The 19,384-nt window shown below is 40.1% G+C and overlaps 1 protein-coding gene across 9 annotated transcripts in view; it reads left to right on the top strand.

Moving 5' to 3' along the window:
- The window catches only part of FTO (FTO alpha-ketoglutarate dependent dioxygenase), a gene marked incomplete at its 5' end in the record, with an annotated part of 363,984 nt that overhangs the window by 150,246 nt on the left and 194,354 nt on the right, over positions 1–19,384 (top strand). For 7 of the 9 annotated variants that reach the window (XM_079723148.1, XM_079723150.1, XM_079723153.1 and 4 more), the window contains 2 exons: positions 6,501–6,644; positions 13,553–13,672. In XM_079723148.1, the coding sequence (XP_079579274.1) occupies positions 6,501–6,644; positions 13,553–13,672 (264 nt within the window). The remainder of the gene's footprint in view (positions 1–6,500; positions 6,645–13,552; positions 13,673–19,384) is intronic. The other 2 variants (XM_079723154.1, XM_079723152.1) reach the window with 1 other exon arrangement.

Raw genomic sequence — 19,384 nt, 5'->3', positions numbered from 1 at the left:
ATCCTGATGAAAAGCTAGTAGGAGACAGGAACAACCAAAGATCTTTGTGTGGAAGGCTATGGTCTCCATTTATACACTAGAATGTATGTAATAAAGCAGGAGAACTTAAGTCATCAATGAGTCTTTAAGTGGAAGTGTTGCTATTAACTGGAAGCTACTACTCAGAAGAAGGGAAGTGATTTTAGTTCTTTCATCCATTCTGCAAACTTGCGTTCAAATTTCCGGTGCTCAAGGTATCCTTTTAGACACTTGTGAACCGGTAGAGTGCAGAATAGAGAGTAGCAAACAGCATAAGGCTTCACGAGTGACATGACATATAAGACTTGAACATGTAGGGATTAGGGGATTTTAGGACATTTTAAGACATTTAAGAGTCCTCATCCCATTAGGTGGAAATCTTGTGATCAGAATGGGATGGGGATACAAAGGGAGTATTGAGTGGCTCAACTTTGACTGAATCCCAGGATGCCAGAAAGGGAGTGTTGGCAGATAAAGGCTGATCCCCGAATGACTGGATTGTGAAAGATCTTGGATATCAGGTTAGGTGTGTTTTAACTTAAGTTGGTTCAGGTGGGGGCTATTGATGATTTATTTATCGCAGTAGTGACATATTGGAGATGTCTTTAAGAAGATGAAAATGATAGAGACATCAATTAAACCTGTTGGTCTGAACTAAGGTCATGGCAACAGGAAAAAAGAAGAAATTCCCTTGACTACTGTAGGAGACATAGTGACAGACTTGGCAACTGATTGAAGTGGAGGGAGGAATGTAAGAATGAATGAGTGCGTGGATGAATGGATGAACAAATGAATGAATGAGTGAATGAATGAATGAACACACTAACCAAGTAACTCTTTATTGGATGCTTGTTGTGCGCCGGGCTTTTGAGTGACTCTGAGGTTTCAAGCTTGGGTGATTTGGAGATGACATTGCCATAAGTAGAAATAGGGATCTAAGACACGAGGGGAAGACAGTAGTTCAGTTTTGAACAGGCTGAGTCAGAGCCGCCAAGAGGAGAGGTCCAGCAGACAAATGTAAATTTGGGACTAAAACTTGTGAGAGATCAGGAAACCTTTCCTTCTCCACCTCCTGTGATAAATACACACATTCAGAATGCAGTTTGAAAAGTACCCCTCTAGCCTTACTTCCTTTTTTTCCAAGTGGACCATCTTAACTAAAGTAGCAGTGCTTTCAAAATATCCTGAGGTTTAGCTTTCTCTGCTTTAGTCATAGCTGTATCTGTATCTTCTAATTTTTAGGCAAAATTTTGAGCGTTAATTAATTTTTAAAAAAGAGGTGGATGTGCATAGTGATAATAATAATAATAATATAATCCCAAATCTGTATCTTTTATATTATCTCTACTTCAGTTCAAGCTTATGATACTTTATTAATTAGACATACATAATGTGAATGATGTGACTATCCTGCTTTCTATATTATAGATCAGGGTCAGCAAATTCTATGGCCTTTGGGCCAGCCATCTCTTTTTGTAAACAAAGTTTTATTGGAACACGGCCACGCTCACTTATTTACGTATTGTTTATGGCTGCTTTGGAGCTACCATGGCAGAGCTGAGTAGTTGAACACTGACCTTATGGCCTGCAAGCCTAAAATATCTACTATCTGACCTTTTTAAGAAAAGATTTGCTGACTCTGTTTTACATGGTCCTGTGTTTACAGGCTTTAAAGTTAAAAGGAATTTTTTAAAAAAAATCATCATTTTAAGGTTAACTTTTTATTTCTACCAAAAATCAAAAATGATAATATTCAGTACTGGTAAAGTTACAGTGAAACTGTACATTCATACACTACTGGTAGTTTTTCTAATTAGTATATTTTTTGGAAAGCTATATGGGGATATGTGTAAAGCCCCATAAAAATATTCATATCTTTGATCTCATAACACTGTTTTGGGCAATCAAACCTAGGAAATAGTTCAAAGAAAGTATATATAAAAAGATATTTATCTAGTATGATTAACAGTAGTGAAAAGTTGGACAGAACCCTAATGCCTTTATATTATGTGACTTGCTAATGTCACCTCATTGAGCAGCATTGACCATGGTAGTTTTGAATACTTATGTACAAACAGTGAAAAGTAGCATGTACATTGATATGTATATATTCATTACAGCTGTGTGTGGGTGAAGAATTACACGCAATAAAAATAATTAAAATAGAGTATGACGGCAGGATTATGTTTTTATCTTATTTAAAACTTTTAATTTCATCTTATATTATTGTTTTCAGTAATAGAAGAGGGAAAAGATTTTTTTCTCCAACACTATAGTTAACGTATGGTTTCCCTCAATACAGAGAGGAAAAAAATCCATGCAACTTTATAGCCCTCACTTGTTCTACAAATGTCCTTTCCTTCATACAGTATTAAATTAGACTTCTTTTCTGTGCCAAACAAAATGATTCGCTATTTTCTGCCTGTTCACAATATGTAGGAAACAGATTGTCTTAAGGAAATGTTGTTCTGAAATTCATTTTAGTTAATCAGAGAAGAAATCTATTCAGTTTTTGGTTGCAAAAATGTGACTAGAGTATGTCTGATGACTCTCGACCTTTATTTGATTTTAGTTTTTTTCTGGTTGTGACAGAATGTTCTTGGGATGCAACACAGAATATATGTTTTTTTTAATTTAAATTCTATGTATAATTATATTTTGAATAAGTAGTTATGCAAATGGTTCAAAACTCAAAAAGTACCTAAGAGTGTACAGTTAAAGCCTATTTCTCCTCACACCAGCCAGCTCCTCTTCCCCAGAGGCAACCAACGTTATGAGATTTTTGTTATCCTTTCAGTGATACTTAATACATATATAAGTAAACACATATGTAGTTTTTAAAATTTCTTATATAAATGGTAGTCTACACACTATTCTGCACTTTTTTTTTTTTTTTTTTTTTTTTTGGCGGTACATGGGCCTCTCACTGTTGTGGCCTCTCCCGTTGCGGAGCACAGGCTCCGGACACGCAGGCTCAGCGGCCATGGTTCACGGGCCCAGCTGCTCCGCGACATGTGGGATCTTCCCAGACCAGGGCACGAACCCGTGTCCCCTGCATCGGCAGGCGGACTCTCAACCACTGCACCACCAGGGAAGCCCCTATTCTGCACTTTTTGTTTTGTTTTATTTTAGTAAACCTTGATGATAATTACTTATCAATATGCAATTCTTATAGAGTAGGGAATTTTTTTTTAAGATATGATATAAAAGCATAAGCCATCAAAGAAAAAGTAGGTGAATTGGACTTTATCAAAGTTAAAAACTTTATACGTCAAAGGGTACCATCACAAAAATGAAAAGACAGAATGGGAGAAAATATTTGCAGATCATACATCTCATAAGGTGCCCATATTTAGATTTATATAAAGAACTCTTACAGCTCAATGATTAAAAAGATAAATAATCCAACTTTTTAAACAGGTAAAGGATCTGAATAGACATGTGTCCAAATGAGATATACAAGCGGCCTGTAAACACATGAAAAGATGCTCATCATCATTAGTCATTGGGCAAATGCAAATCAAAACCACAATGACATACCACTGCACACCCGCTGGAATAGGTATAATCAGAATCGCAGTAACAGGTGTTGGTGAGGATGTGCAGAAATTGGAACCCTCATACATTGCTGGAGGGAATGTAAAATGGCGCAGCCACTTTGGAAAACGGTCTGGCACTTCTTCAGAAGGTTAAATTCAGAGTTACCTTATTGCCCAGCAATTCCATGCCTAGGTATACACACCCAAGAGAAGTGAAAACTTGTACGTGAATGTTCATAGTAGCTTAATTCATAATAGCCAAAAAGTGGAAACAGCCCAAATGTTCATCACCTAACGAATGGAGAAACAAAAGGCAGCATATCTGTACAGTTGAATGATTATTTGGCAATAAACAGGAACGGGGTACTGACACATGTACAACATGGATGAACCTTGAAAATATACTAAGTGAAAGAAGCCAGTCACAAAGGACCACATATTGTATGATTTCATTTATATGAAATATCCAGAGTAGTCAAATCTGTAGATCCATAAAGTAGATTAGTGGTTGCCTAGGGCTGGGAAGGCTGGTAGAAATGGGAGGGGGTGACTGCTAAAAGGTACAGTGTTTCTTTCTGGAGTGATAAAAATGTTCTAAAGTTAACTGTAGTGATGGTTGCACAACTCTGTGAATATACTAAAAGACATTGAATTGTATGCTTTAAGTGGGTAAATTTTATGACATGTGAATTTTATATCTCAATAAAACTGTTACCACTCCCCATGCCCTCCCAAAAAACCGGCCTGATTATAGGTTCTTTACATCAGATGAACTCTAATCACCCAGGAAAAAAATATATATTCCCCCCTCCTTTTTTTGGGTTGCAATCATGGCTCCACCAGAGTTTGTTTAACTGGTCTTTTATTGATGGGAAATTTTGTGTTGTTTTTAATCTTTTATTATAGTAGATGGCATTTCCATTAATTACCTCTTATGTAGATTACTCCATACTTGAGAAAGTAAAGGTGCAGGTAGAGTATGTTTATAGACAGAATGTCATTAAAAAAAATGTTGTAGGGTTGTCTGTGGGACAGAAGTGAGTGGTAATTCATTTCCATGTTTTGTTTTTTCTTTGTAGTAAATTGGAGCCACTGCCCTTCTGCTCCGCACACTTTGGGATCTTCATATTAAAATACATATTAGTCAAGCTTCTGTTTTTGGCACAGAAACTTCATTTTTTTTCCCCGGGCATGCCCAGGTCACATTGTATCAAGTGTCAGTAACTGTGCAAAGAAATTTTGTACCACGGGATTAGCCTTCAAGGTTATTTCGAAGGGATCCATTTAAATGGTAAATATTAAAATAAAAATACTCCGGGGAGACATTTCCCTCATTGGGTCTAAAGGATATTTACAGCTGGCGTTTTCTCACTCTAGGAAATCGTGTCATTATCAAAACAAACGGATGCACACTCCACCTGCATCCTCTTCTTTTCTGACATATGCTCATTCAAAGAAGGAGTTTGTCCATTTGACCTCTGTTTTGCTCCCACAGACTTAGAGAGGGATGGACTAGTTATCTGTGCCTTTGCTGATACCCAGGTACTAAGTTATGCCTTTCAACATGCCTTGAGGGTATGAACCACATATTCTCCATTATTTGAAGAATCTATTCTGCCAAGGCAGACTTGCAACTGCCTAGTGTATGCTTTTCGCAGAAAAGGAAAATGAGTTCTTTGCCCTGTGTTTATAACTTCATTTTTTCCCCCATTGCTGTTCTATTTTGTGTACTTTTGAACCAGTTCTACAGTCTGGTTACCTTTTTTCCCCCATTGTTAGGTGCAGGGCACTTGAGAAAAAGTCAGTGTTCTTGACTTCTTTGTTAATTAGTTATTCCCCCAATAACTACTTATTAAGTTTCTTTTATATTTAAGACTCAGTTCTAGGTGCTGCAGTATATGTATAGTATATACATTTTGAAACAGGGCTTTAGCCTTCAGGGAGCCTACTCTTTGGAGGTATGAAGCCCATGTAATAAAAAGCAACAAGATGAGTGACCCAGGTGACAGCCAAGCTGGCAGCACAGAGCCCAAGGAGAAAGCTACTAGAGTCATTCTTTTTTTTTTTTTACATCTTTATTGGAGTATAATTGCTTTATAATGGTGTGTTAGTTTCTGCTTTATAACAAAGTGAATCAGTTATACATATACATATGTCCCCATATCTCTTCCCTCTTGAGTCTCCCTCCCTCCCATCCTCCCTATCCCATCCCTCTAGTTGGTCACAAAGCACCGAGCTGATCTCCCTGTGCTATGCAGCTGCTTCCCACTAGCTATCTACCTTACGTTTGGTAGTGTATATATGTCCATGCCACTCTCTCGCTTTGTCACAGCTTACCCTTCCCCCCTCCCCATATCCTCAAGTCCATTCTCTAGTAGGTCTGTGTCTTTATTCCTGTCTTACCCCTAGGTTCTTCATGACTTTTTTTTTCTTAAATTCCATATATATGTGTTAGCATACAAATACCGTATTGTCTTTCTCTTTCTGACTTACTTCACTCTGTATGACAGACCCTAGGTCCATCCACCTCACTACAAATAGCTCAATTTCGTTTCTTCTTATGGCTGAGTAATATTCCATTGTATATATGTGCCACATCTTCTTTATCCATTCGTCTGATGGTGGACACTTAGGTTGTTTCCATCTCTGGGCTATTGTAAATAGAGCTGCAATGAACATTTTGGTACATGACTCTTTTTGAATTATGGTTTTCTCAGGGTATATGCCCAGTAGTGGGATTGCTGGGTCATAATTGGTACAGCCACTATGGAGAACAGTATGGAGTTTCCTTAAAAAACTACAAATAGAGTCATTCTTAAGTTGAGGAGCATAGGCTGACCTGTGAGGGCGACAGGTCCGGGAAGGGGACAGACGTCCTAGGAAGAGAGGGATGGTAACCTTGGAGTTTGCTTACCATCTCGGTGGCTGATTCTATCTCTGCAGTGCTCGACGGGGACCTTGGATTACATCTTACAGCGCTGCCAGTTGGCCCTGCAGAATATCCGTGATGAGGCAGACAATGGTGAAGTCTCTTTGAAATCCTTGGAGCCAGTGGTTTTGAAACACGGAGAAGAAATCCACAACGAGGTAAGGACTTTCAAGAACTGTGAAAATTCTCTCCTACTTGCTAGCTAACAAGTTATTCGGCCACAGTTTGCTATGATTGTAAGAGACAAAGGATGGTTCATTACTTACAATAGCAGTAGCCAGGGCATCAGCATTTTTGTGCCAGGTCTCCAAGCCTCTGTTTCCACAAGGTAACGCACAGTGGGCTGGATAGCATGTGCACTTGGAGGGGTTGTGTTCTAGAAGAGGAGCCTGAGCTGAGGTAACCCGACTCTTCCATGATGGGCAGTAGGCATGTCTGTCGTTTGCTCCAGATCAAGACACAGCTTTATCCTCCAAGTCTTTTAGCAATACTACCCTTTATTCTGGAGGGAGAAACTCTATCTTGCAAGCGTGTTCACTATAAAGACGTCCTTGCAATGAGAGTGTGAAGAAGCAAAGGGCAAGACATGTAGAAACACAAACAAGAGACCCATGAAGGATAATCTTCCAGCAAGGACTGATTGAAACTGAAGGTGGATCCTTGGAGCAGGTAGACCCTGGGAGCCTTGCCTTTTGTTCAGGAAATTAGTAGCAGTTCTGCAGTCTGTGGGACCAGCATGTCTGGATCCCATGAGTCAGTGTTTCAAAAACTTTGTTAGTTTCATTAATACGTTTTCAATTTTTGCTGTGTCTTTGGACTACATATATTGTTATCTCTTCAATACTTTTAAAAGAATCAACTCATTTTTATGTAAATAAAATTTTTTAAAAAGGAAGCTTTATATTACCACCTTTAAGTGGAAAGCTGGTATCACTAGCCAAAAGAAAAAGTAACCAGAAAACTCTAGCCTGTGAAAACAGCAATGTTATACTATTCCGGCAGATGCTTTTGGCTGGAGAAGGTTCTGAGCCTACAGTCTCTATTCTTCATGTTAAGAAGGAAGATTAGTGTGCAACTTCCTACACTTTCTAAAAGTCATTGAATTCTACACTGAAAATGGGTGAATTTTATGCTGGGTAAATAATACCTCAAAACAAACAAACAAATATTGAAAGTCAAAAAGAGATTACCAAGTGGTAGAGAATCTTTGAAGATTATCATCAATCAAAGAATTTTTCTTTGATATAATTAGAAGGATTGGTGGAGAATTGGAATACAAAAATGTTCTCAGTCATCTCAAATAATTGCTGAGCACACGCAAAGCACTCTTTCTGGGTGCTTTCAGATATGTTGGTAAATAAAATAGACATTCTAGTGCAGGGAGATGACAATAAATAATAAACACACTACATCAGTTTATTATATGGTATGTTAGAAGTTGATAAGTGGTACAGGAAGAACCAAACAGGGCAAGGTAGTGGCGATTGAGAGAAGCAGAGAACACTCCCGCTGACAAGATGTCCTTTGAGCAGAGACTTGAAGGAGGTTGAGGAAAGGAGCCATGTGGTTATCTGGGGAACAGCGTTTCAGTCTGAGGGAGACACCACTGCAAGGGCCGTGCGGGTGGGAGAATGCCTGGTGTTCATGGACTAGTTCAGGGACGGTCCGCTGTGAGTGGTGGGAGTGAGGCTGTTAGTTACAGGAGATGAGGTCACGGAGGTGGTGTGAGGGGATGGGGAGCCGCAGATTGTATCAGTCGTTGGAGGTGTCTGTAAGGACAAGGACTTTCCTTTTTACTCTGCGGGTAATAGGGAGCCATTGAGGGGGTCTGAGCAGAGGAGAACAGTGTTCCCACAATGCCATGTAATATCTTTAAAAAGATATTTACTTATCTTATGAGCTGCTCCTCGGCTTGAATAGAGAGGTCTTGAATCTGAGTAACATGTGTGCCCGTCTTCTCTAATCCCCCAGTCTTTGATTCTTCAAGGTCATCTTCTTACTTTCAGAATGAATTCCATATGTCAGGGCACATCATCAGATACTCTCCTTTTGCCATGCAAGTTGGCACGCTCATGCTTTTCTGGGTTCTGTTGTTGAATGTGAGCACAAATGTCTATAATCCTTTCCACGGTTCTTATTGTTTGCTTTCCTCTTTCTTAAAGGCCATGTGCCTTTGCTGGACTAACTATAGCATGAAGCCCTTGGTTTCATGTCTGCAGACTTCTGGGCTGTGTCGGTTTAGAAGTGGTTGATTTTCCTTGTCTTAGATAGTTTCTAGCTAAACAATTTGGGGACTTTGGAGATTGGAACTGAGTACCTTAAGAAGATTTTTTTTTTTTCCAATTTAAGATGCTTAAAAAGATTTTTGGTGAGGTATAAGCAGAACCTTCCTCTGTGTTTATAAAATAGTCTGTTTTCCTTCTTAAAAATCATAAAATATGGAATTCAGTCTTGTCACCTAGTATATTTCCCCTAGGAAAATGTACTATTTGATGTCATCATTTGGTTCTCATTTTGTTCTGATCAGACCTGCATCTTCCTTACAGCTACTGGGAAAGGGCATTCATTGGGTAGCTCTTTGTAGATTGGACCTTAGCATCTCTTCCTGGTCTAATGTCTTTCTCCATGAAAAAACCTATTTCATTTATTACAGTGAGCACTGACCCCAATGGGCATGTTCCCACATAGGCATGATGGGCATGATGCCCAATGGGCATCTTGAGGGAAATGCATAAGCTGACCTGGGACCAAATCAAGAACCCAAACTAACTTGGCAAAAGTAGGTGTCATTTGCTTACCTGTAAGAATGTTGGAAATGATTTCCAACTATACAGTGCTGTGGTGACTCAGAAATACAGTTTTGGAATCTTACAAACTTTGCTCCCCAGTGCCTAAGTGTCCAGTGACTAAGGTTCACATAGGTGGGTGGATTCTGTTTGTGCTTCCCCTTCAGACTTTTTCTAGACATTTCTAGGAGAAAAGCTTTCCTTGATTGACCTTTTTCTTTTTTTTTTTTTTTTTTTTTTGCATTACGTGGGCTTCTCACTGCTGTGGCCTCTCCCGTTGCGGAGCACAGGCTCTGGACGCGCAGGCCCAGCAGCCATGGCTCACGGGCCTAGCCGCTCCGCGGCATGTGGGATCTTCCCAGACCGGGGCACGAACCCGTGTCCCCTGCATCGGCAGGCGGACTCTCAACCACTGCGCCACCAGGGAAGCCCCGACCTTTTTCTTTTTTAAATTAATTAATTTATTTTTGGCTGTGTTGGGTCTTCGTTCCTGTGCGAGGGCTTTCTCTAGTTGTGGCAAGCGGGGGCCACTCTTCATCCCGGTGCGCGGGCCTCTCACTATCGCGGCCTCTCCTGTTGAGGAGCACAGGCTCCAGATGCGCAGGCTCAGCAATTGTGGCTCACGGGCCCAGTTGCTCCGCAGCATGCGGGATCCCCCCAGACCAGGGCTCGAACCCGTGTCCCCTGCATTGGCAGGCAGACTCTCAACCACTGCGCCACCGGGGAAGCCCTGACCTTTTGCTTTTTGACTATTCCATGGAGAAGGCAGGTGCAGGTGAAATAGGAAGGTTCTAGAGATGTTTCTCTGGGTCACAGCTATGTAACTAACACTATTGTGAACGTGTGTTCATTTTTCTTTGATGATTCAGAAGGCCCTTCAAGATCCTGCAAGCTCCCTAGGCTGTCAGTGTGCCTTCTGATCCTGTGGGCATTAGGTATCTTTGTATTGTCACTGCACCAAAGATTGAATAATAGTGAATTTCTATTAAGTGCATGTCTGAAACCTGGGAGTTTGTTTTAAAAGCATCATGAGCCCTGAGAGCACCTCAAGAGAGTTCCGGAAGCTGTGAGCCTCCCAGGAGGGACTGCACTCTAGAGAAGGGATGAAGACCCTCCTCCTGTCATGGCTATCATGTTATCAGTCAGTCAGTATGGTGAGACTGTGATTCTTTTTAGCCTTGAAGTAATAAAGCTTCTGTTCTGTTCTGAATCCTGACCCTTTGGTTTTCATGCAGCATCCACCCTGCGGCTGCAGCTTTCCTTCCTCATCCCCAGAGTTTGGGGTGGAGGGGTGCACACCTTTTTTTTTTGGTAACCCAAACCGAATCAAGCAACTGGAAATACTTTTTGCTTCCTTAATTAATTTTAAGGAGGGAAGCAACTGCTTCTCTTGGCAGTGTTAGCACTGGTGAAGGTGGCACTTGATGAATATCCTGTAATATTTTTTGCCCACAACATTGAAGTGAAAAAGTCAGATTATGGAGTTGATTAAAATAGATGCCAATGGGTTTGATGCCCACAAAGATTGTATCTCATGGGCAGTACTTCCACCCCTGAAAATAAACTCTGTTCAACCCTGAAAATAAGTTTCAGGGTTGAACTTTTCTGACTGGCTTCAGTGGAACGGGGGTGAGCATGAATTGACATGATTGTTAAAACTTTTCTTGCTCAGAAGATTTCATAAGATTGTGAGATTCTTGAGGACAGTAAGTGGTGGGCCTTGTGGCCTCATTTGGTCTGTTTTCTTAGTATCTACCAAGTGCCTGGCATATGGTTGGCTGTTCATTATTAACCCACTTAATCCTCACCACAAACCTATGTGGTGATTATGTAATTATCCTTATTTTACAGATGACAGAACTATTCAGTAGTGGAGCCCAGATCTGAACTGACTCCAGAACCCTTATTCTTAACCATGACACTGTCTGCTTCAAAAGATAGTTGGGCATCTAAGGAGGAAGATAAAGTCATTATTATTTACTAAAATGGACAGGGTCTTTCTTTGCTCTCTTGTCCAACAGCAGAGTTTCCAGGTATGCCCCTCTCCTTGCTTCTGAGTTTTCATTTACTGAAATCCAGACTCTATTGTACCTTTAAAGGCTGAATGAACTAATTACATAGGATAATTATTTTGTTTCCTGGGATATCATGGTTGCCACGGTTTATACGTTTTGTTCTTATAATGGAAAAAACCAGCCCAAAGAGAGAAAAACCCTTTCAGCTCTCCCAAACATAGGGCTTGATGCTTTGCTGACAGGTTCCTATAGTGTGAATAAATTTTATGTGAAATCTATTAAAAAGAACTCTTCTTTTCTTGTAACAAATAATGTTGTTAAACCTGCATCTAAAGAGAAGTTGAACTACACTTGTATTCATTTTCCTTTCAAAGCAGTTAAGTTTACCTGTGTTAACCACTGTCTTTTAATACTGCAGATAAGGTTTAGCAACTATTGTCTGAATATTGTCTACATTCCTCTTTTTTTTTTCTGTTTAAACAGCTTTAACTGAAATCAGTTCTACATATCAAACAAACATTTAGTTAATGTAAACTAAAACCCTTTCATATGACTTGGTGTCCTCAGATTAGTTATTTGAGCCATTTTCACCATTGCTAAATCTTCACAAGTTGCTTTTGTTTGCCTCATGAAAGTTCAATATGGATAAACAAACAAAAAAAATTCTTTGTGGTAACAGGTGAAGATTATAATAGCTCTGTGCCTGTACATGGAACATGATTACCTTAGCAAAGCCAACCTTACTCAACATTAAGCTGTGAAAGCTCTACATTTCTTTAGACAACAGAGGTAGAAAGAGCTTTGGGATGAATGAAGTTGTACTTTGATTGTAAAATTTGATTTTCAAGTTGGAGATGAGTGAAAGAACATAAATAGGAAACAATTTCTTATTCTTTCAAAGCTTTACTCAGCCTCTCACCTACACCTATTGGGATTATTTCAATTGCAGGAAGCAGAAAACTCAACCCGAATTAGTTTAAGCAGAAAGGGCTTCAGGAATAGCTTGATCAAGAGTCAGTTGATGCCACCAGGACCTGGTTTTTAACTGTTCATCTTGCAGCTGCTTCCTACTGTGTTGCCTCCGTTCTTCCCATTCTGCAAAATGTTTGAAGAATCCTCTTCCTGTATCTTCTGACAGTCTCAAGACTTATTCTGATTGAACATATGCCTGTTTCCCCCAAACCCAGTTATGTGACTAGGAGAAGTGTGGTGGGCTGATTGGCTCAGATTGGGTTGCACGTTCCAATCCTGGTATAAGAGCTGGAGCTTTACCCAGACCACATGGACTGAGACTGGGGAAGGGAATGGATTATCAAATGAATAATGGGGTTTGGCTAGAATAGAATGATGCTAAGGAGGCAAATATTTGAAGTTTACCGTAGTAGGTTCATAGGAAGGAAAATAAATTATTAGTGTCTTTACTGTTCTTTTTACCTATTGTCATTTGCCCTGACTGAACTGAAAGTGACAATTTAAATGGCTCTGTAGGTTTTATGCTGCCATAATTAACTTTATATTGTTCAAGTTATCTGAGTTGATGTTACCACCAGCTCCTCCTGGCCCATGGGTAAATTCTTTGTTTATTTTAGATCTAAGAAACTTAAAATTGATATCTTCTAATATGTGGCTGTGTTTTGCTCTTAATACTAGTTCTTTAAGAAAGATATTTAATGAAAACATATTTTGTTTGATTATATCTTTCCCATCCTACACAGTGCAGGCTGCTGTAAACTTTAGGATCTCAGGATTTGTTGTTGATTGACTTATAGTTTCCTCATGTCCGAGTGATGAATGTGACTGAAAACCCCCTCCCCAGCCTGACCTGGGTTGTCTCAGTAAGCTTTTTTTTTTTTTTTTTTTTGTGATACGCGGGCCTCTCACTGCTGTGGCCTCTCCCGTTGCGGAGCACAGGCTCCGGACGCACAGGCTCAGCGGCCATGGCTCACGGGCCCAGCCGCTCCACGGCATGTGGGATCTTCCCGGACCGGGGCACGAACCCGTGTCCCCTGCATAGGCAGGCGGACTCCCAACCACTGCGCCACCAGGGAAGCCCTCAGTAAGCTTTAAGACTACTCTCTTCCTGACTTGCAAAAAGGCTCAGGAGACTCCAAGTTATATTGGGAACTGGTTAGGCTGAGCTTTTCTCACCTTTTCTCACCCTATGGCTGTGAAGTTACTGGAGGAGAACTGAGTGACGAAGTTTACTGTCCTCGATGGTCCATCATGGGGGCATTATAACCACAGTTTTGTCTTTATGATCCCCAGGTCGAGTTTGAGTGGCTGAGACAGTTTTGGTTTCAAGGCACTCGATACAAAAGGTGCACCGATTGGTGGTGTCAACCTATGACTCAGCTGGAAGAGCTGTGGAAGAAGATGGAAGGCCTGGTAAGTATCTGGGACCGGATTTCCTGGGATGTTGTGCTCTGGCAATCCTCGGCTGCCTAATTTGCATGGGTAAATGCAAGAGAAAGACAGGTATCATATGATATTGCTTATATGTGGAATCTAAAAAAAAAATGATACAAATGAACTTATTTACAAAACAGAAATAGACTCACAGACATGGAAAACAAACTTACGGTTTCCAAAGGGGAAGGGGAGGCGGGGCTGGATAAATGAGGAGTTGGGGATTAACAGATACATGCTACTACAAATAAAATAAACAACAAAGACCTGTGTAGCACAGGGAACTATATTCAGTATCTTATAATCTGTAATGGAAAAGAATCTGAAAAAGAATAGATTTATTTTTTATTTTATTTTATTTATTTTATTTTTGGCTGTGTTGGGTCTTCGTTGCTGCACGTGGGCTCTCTCTAGTTGCGGTGAGCAGTGGCTACTCTTCATTGCAGTGCGCTGGAGTCTCATTGCGGTGGCTTCTCTTGTTGCGGAGCACGGTCTCTAGGCGCATGGGCTTCAGTAGTTGTGGCTCATGGGCTCTAGAGCGCAGGCTCAGTAGTTGTGGCGCACGGGCTTAGTTGCTCCGCGGCATGTGGGATCTTCCCGGACCAGGGCTCGAACCCGTGTCCCCAGCATTGGCAGGCGGATTCTTAACCACTGCGCCACCAGGGGCCCCTAGATTTATATATATATGTATAACTGAATCACTTCGCTGTGCACCTGAAACTAACACAACATTGTAAATCAACTATACTTTAATTAAAAAAAAATAAAGACAAAAATGTCTAAATTAGTGAGTTAGGTTACTCTTGGGAAGGTAGTGGGGACAGCCAAGGATTTTGTCAGTACAAGCTTAGTTCAGTGCAGTGAACCTTTATTGAGCGTTTCTGATATGTAAGGCACCGTGTTAGATATACACTGGGAAGCGACGATGAGAACGGTACAACTCCTAAACTTCATTTGCATTTTTATATGCACCAGGCACTATTCTAAGAGTTTTCCCTGTGTTAACTTTTAAAGTTCTTACAACAGTCCTGTGAGTTGCAGAAACTGTTATGAACCTTAATTTATAGGCATGAAAACCAAGCCCTAGAGAAATTAAGTGCCTCGCCCAAGGTCATGGAGTAAGTGGCAGAGCGAGATTGAAACCCAGGCAGCCTGGCTTTGTAGCTTGTGCTCTTAACCACTACATTCCGTTTAACAAGGAGAGAAGCATGAATATAGCCAGGTGTTGCATTAGCTAAAATGAAATCCTGTAATAGAGATTAAAAAAAAAAAATCACCGTCCAGAGGCCGGAGTATTAAATTCAGAGCACTGGAGCTGGGACAGTTGTGAAACAGCAGATGTGGCTTTTGGGGACCTTGGGTGGGGAGAAGTAGGGTCGGATAAGCCATTCAGAGAGAAGCATTAGGCCCCAGGAACTGTAAAAACAAGATCAGGAGTGGGGAAGTACAGTGTGATCAGAGCACGGGATTCAGGGGATGTGTAGTAGGAAATGTAGCTAGAAGGCAGGTTGAGGCCACTTGGAGTAAGTCTAAATTAAAACAATAGTAATAATAGCAAATACTTATGTGATACTTATTAAGTACCAGACACTATTTTATTTAACTTTTATGACAACCCCATAAAGTAGGTATTTTTTCCCCCATTTTACACATGAGGAGACTGAAGCACAGAAGGTTTACCTGACTTCCTCAAGTTCATACAACTAAGTTGGGGAGCAGGGATGAGAACTCAGGAAGACTGGCTCTAGGGTCATGCCATGTATCACCTCACTGTTCTACGTCCACATCGTCAGGTTTGGAATGTAGTGGAAAAGTGATAAAAGCCTGCTGAACTCTTGAGAGAGTACCACTGCACAGACTTTGAGGTGTGCTAGAAACAGTGAACTGATTTGCAAAAATGGGTAGTTATTGCTAATCCCTCTTTTATAATAATGAAAATATCAAGTCACAACCCTGAAGGGGCCCCAGTTTGAAAGTCTGGGTCAGAGTCCAGAAGTCTCTGCTTTTCAGACATTTCCTTAAATCTTTAAACCGTGCCTTTTCATGAATATATGTCGGGGGGAGGAATGTTGTAATCCTTTTAGTGTACTAACAGTATCACAGAAATGGATTTCTCCAAAGACTTGAATCAGTGCAAAGTGGAGCATTGTAAAACTGGGTTTGGAGGTAATGAAAAGTTCCTGCTGAAATTTCCTCAGTTAGTTCTGTTCCTAAAATTAGCCTGTGTAGAGTATGCTCCATTTTTATGGGATGTAGACATAAAGGCAGCTTCATTTTTAGGGAATTTCTTTTTCACCGTGTAATTCTGGTTTTGTTTGCATCTGAGTTAGAACTTCTTTACTTGCTGAACCTTGACACTAAGACATCAGTTTGACTTTGGGATTGTAATTTGACAATTCTTGGAATTAGAGCTGGCAAACTCTAACAATTAAACAATTAGAGTTGGCAAAATAAGAAAGAAACTCACTGATTTTTTTTTAACGTTTTTGTATTGCTTTTTGTTCAAGGGCTTTTTTTTTTTTTAAGTGAAATCTTTGGTTTTGTGAGCTTACCAGTGATGTTCATTATGAATTCACTTAAACTATTTAGTTATTTATATATTTTTAAATTTGGCGGTGATGGCACATTAGATCGACTGTCTCCCTTTATAACTCTTGTGTAAAAATACTAAAAAGAAGAACAGTCTTGGGAATTCTCCAGAGCGAGTTTCCTTGCAGTTGGTGTGGCATTACTAAGTGTTCTGAGTGAAATCAATGGCCTCTGTGTCTCAGCAAGTCTCAGGATGATTGTTATCAGCAGAGTGAAGGTTTGGGCCAAGATAAAAGGAATGGCACTTCTAAATTAAATTTCAGCTTCAAGCCTTTTTTTAAATGACTTTTAGCAAATTCATAATAATTTACTTTTGCTATTGGAAGAGACAGAAGAGAATAATCATTGGGCAGGTCTACGGTTCTGTGGCTGTTAGTGCAGTGCCATATGGTATTTGTGTGTTCTGGGTGGAATTGGCACTGGCTGGTTAAATTCCTACTTTGTACCGGCCCACCTCATATTTTTTCAGTTGTGAGCAGTAGGGGGCAATGTTGAGCTACCAGTTTGAGGCCCCCAGATGCTAAGCCTTTCAGGAAAATGCAGACAAATGCACCATTAACTGTCCAGAATTATCCCTGTTGCTTCAAGTTAGCTGTAATCTCCAAGATTCCATAACACAGGAAATCAGTTGTGGGTTAACAAATTCAACAGCAATTTAACATAAAAAGTGCAGTATTTGGTGCACATTTGGATTCTATAGAATTAGACTAAGCCAAACAGCCTTTCTGAATGTACTCACTTTGCTTCCAGGGAATATACGACTCAAAATGATGATCCTTTTAGACAAATGATTCTTCTTTATCGTTATGCTGTTTTGAATTGTAAAAATCACATGTGTGTTGTGGAAAGATTTCTCTAATTAATGTATTTTGTCTGTTCTGCAACATAGCATTGATCTCCTTTGGCGAGAAAATAAAACAAAAAACCTCGGGCAATATATACATTACTTTTCACCTTTTGCTTGTGATTAAAGCAACCTTTGACAGCCCTCATACCAGGGAAGAGACTTGTGTTGTAATTCCTCTCTGTCTTTGTGTTCATTTTTTTCCTTTGTGGTTGGAAAGGAGTAGTCTCAGGTAGGATATAAAAGAAGAACGGAAAATGAGCTTTGAAATCACATTTCTTCCATTAATGGTAATTGCTTCACATGTCATAACCAGTCACATATTTTAAAAAGTTTAATCAGCTGTCTCTAAAACTCCCCTAGCCTCCACTGCCAATCCCCTGTTCCAGCAAGCAACATTTTTTTTTATCACACTGTTTATTCTTAACGTTTCCCTCCCCGAGGATAGTTTTACTCTGGGCATGCTCTTGTGATGTAAATGTTAAACCTTATATTTGAATGACATTCTGATAAAATACCACATTTTCCCTGAATATTACCTCATGAAGTTATGAGCCATTAAGCCCAGAGCACCAAAACCCTTTCTTTTCTTTTTTTTTTTAAATTAATTTATTTATTTATCCATTTTTGGCTGCGTTGGGTCTTCATTGCTGCACACAGGCTTTCTCTGGTTGCGGCGAGCTGGGGCCACTCTTCATTGTGGTGTGAGGGCTTCTCATTGAGGTGGCTTCTCTTGTTGCGGAGCACAGGCTCTAGGTGCGCAGGCTTCAGTAGTTGTGACGCACGGGCTTCAGTAGTTGTGGCTTGCGGGCTCTAGAGCGCAGGCTCAGTAGTTGTGGCGCACGGGCTTAGCTGCTCCGTGGCATGTGGAATCTTCCCGGACCAGGGCTCAAACCCGTGTCCCCTGCACTGGCAGGCGGAGTCTTAACCACTGCGCCACCAGGGAAGCCCCCCAGAACCCTTTCTTATAACCTAGGAAGTTAGCCTAGTCTTTCGTCTCATTTTGCCCTTCAGGAAGGTATTATGACACTAACACTATTCAAATATTTGTATTTGTGTTTTATTCTTTTTTAAAACCAGCCCACCACCCCACATCCAAGTTTAGCATATTATGGGGAGACTGTTCAGGATAAGAGAGAGTTACCATTTGAAAAGAAACTGTACAGGCTTTGCTTTCTGGGTAAAAAATATGAAAAGCCGAACTCTCCTGTGAGGTGAGGAAGTCTTGCTGTAGCCAGAGATTCAACGGATAGGCCATTTGTCTCTTAGGGTCTGGTATCGCACTTTGCAAAACTGACATTTATTTTACCTATAAAAATGTTTTAACACTATTGAATTCACAGTGATACAGAAAAGAATGCTAGGTGTGATGTCCTCTAAATTGATGACATTTATTCATTTCCTTTTGACCTTAAAAAAAAAAAAGATCAATTTGGTATAATTCAATAGAATATTCTAGAATACTTTCCAGAGTAAACATTTTCAGAAGTACGGATGATTTTTGTACTGGAGAGAAATTTCCTCCTTCTTTTTTCATTGCTTTTTTTTTTTTTTTCTAGAAGACAAGGGTAGATCCTGATCGTTTTGAATGTTTTGAATTGCATTTCCTGCCTTGACAGGTCCTCATGCTGGGATAGCAGTGCATTTACATGGCAGTTGGCCTTAATAACCTTTATTGACTTTAGTGGGTCAGAGCCAAGACTGGATTATTTTAATGTATCCGTTTTGAAACAGTGTAAAACACAACATATAATTATGTTAGGTAAGCTATCGGCTACATTTAATTCTACCCATTTATGTTAAAATTTGGCACCTGAGAGCAGAGAGATGTGGAAAATGAGTAGGTGTTTTATTTGATACCGTTCAGTTTCTTGTTGTTAAAGTTTTAAGAGAGAAAGATACTTAAGAATGTGAAAGTTGTCCTTTAGGAGTTAGTTGTAATCGTTTAATTTCAAGATGAGTCATGCCTTTCAGCTTGTCATTCTGGCCTGTGTAAATCATCTGGGAAAGCTCAGGCCATGGAGCCTGTCCGTTGCTGTCTGGCTGAGCCCTTCTTAGTATAGGTTACACTAAGGTGGGGAATGATTGAGCCGAGGAGCAGTTTGTTTGTTTTTGGAGAGATTAATGAAGCTATCATCACAGTGCTTTAGATTAAATTCTTTGTAACTGAATAGAGGAACAAGGCTGCTTTTTCACATACTGAAATATACGCGAGGTATACTGGTTTTTGCCATCTTAATTATAGTTCAGTTAGCTAA

Source organism: Hyperoodon ampullatus (assembly GCF_949752795.1).
Source record: "Hyperoodon ampullatus genome assembly, chromosome: 18".
Lineage (NCBI taxonomy): Eukaryota > Metazoa > Chordata > Mammalia > Artiodactyla > Ziphiidae > Hyperoodon > Hyperoodon ampullatus.
The sequence above is the reverse complement of the archived record's forward strand: the minus strand, read 5'-3'. Positions and strand labels throughout refer to the sequence as shown.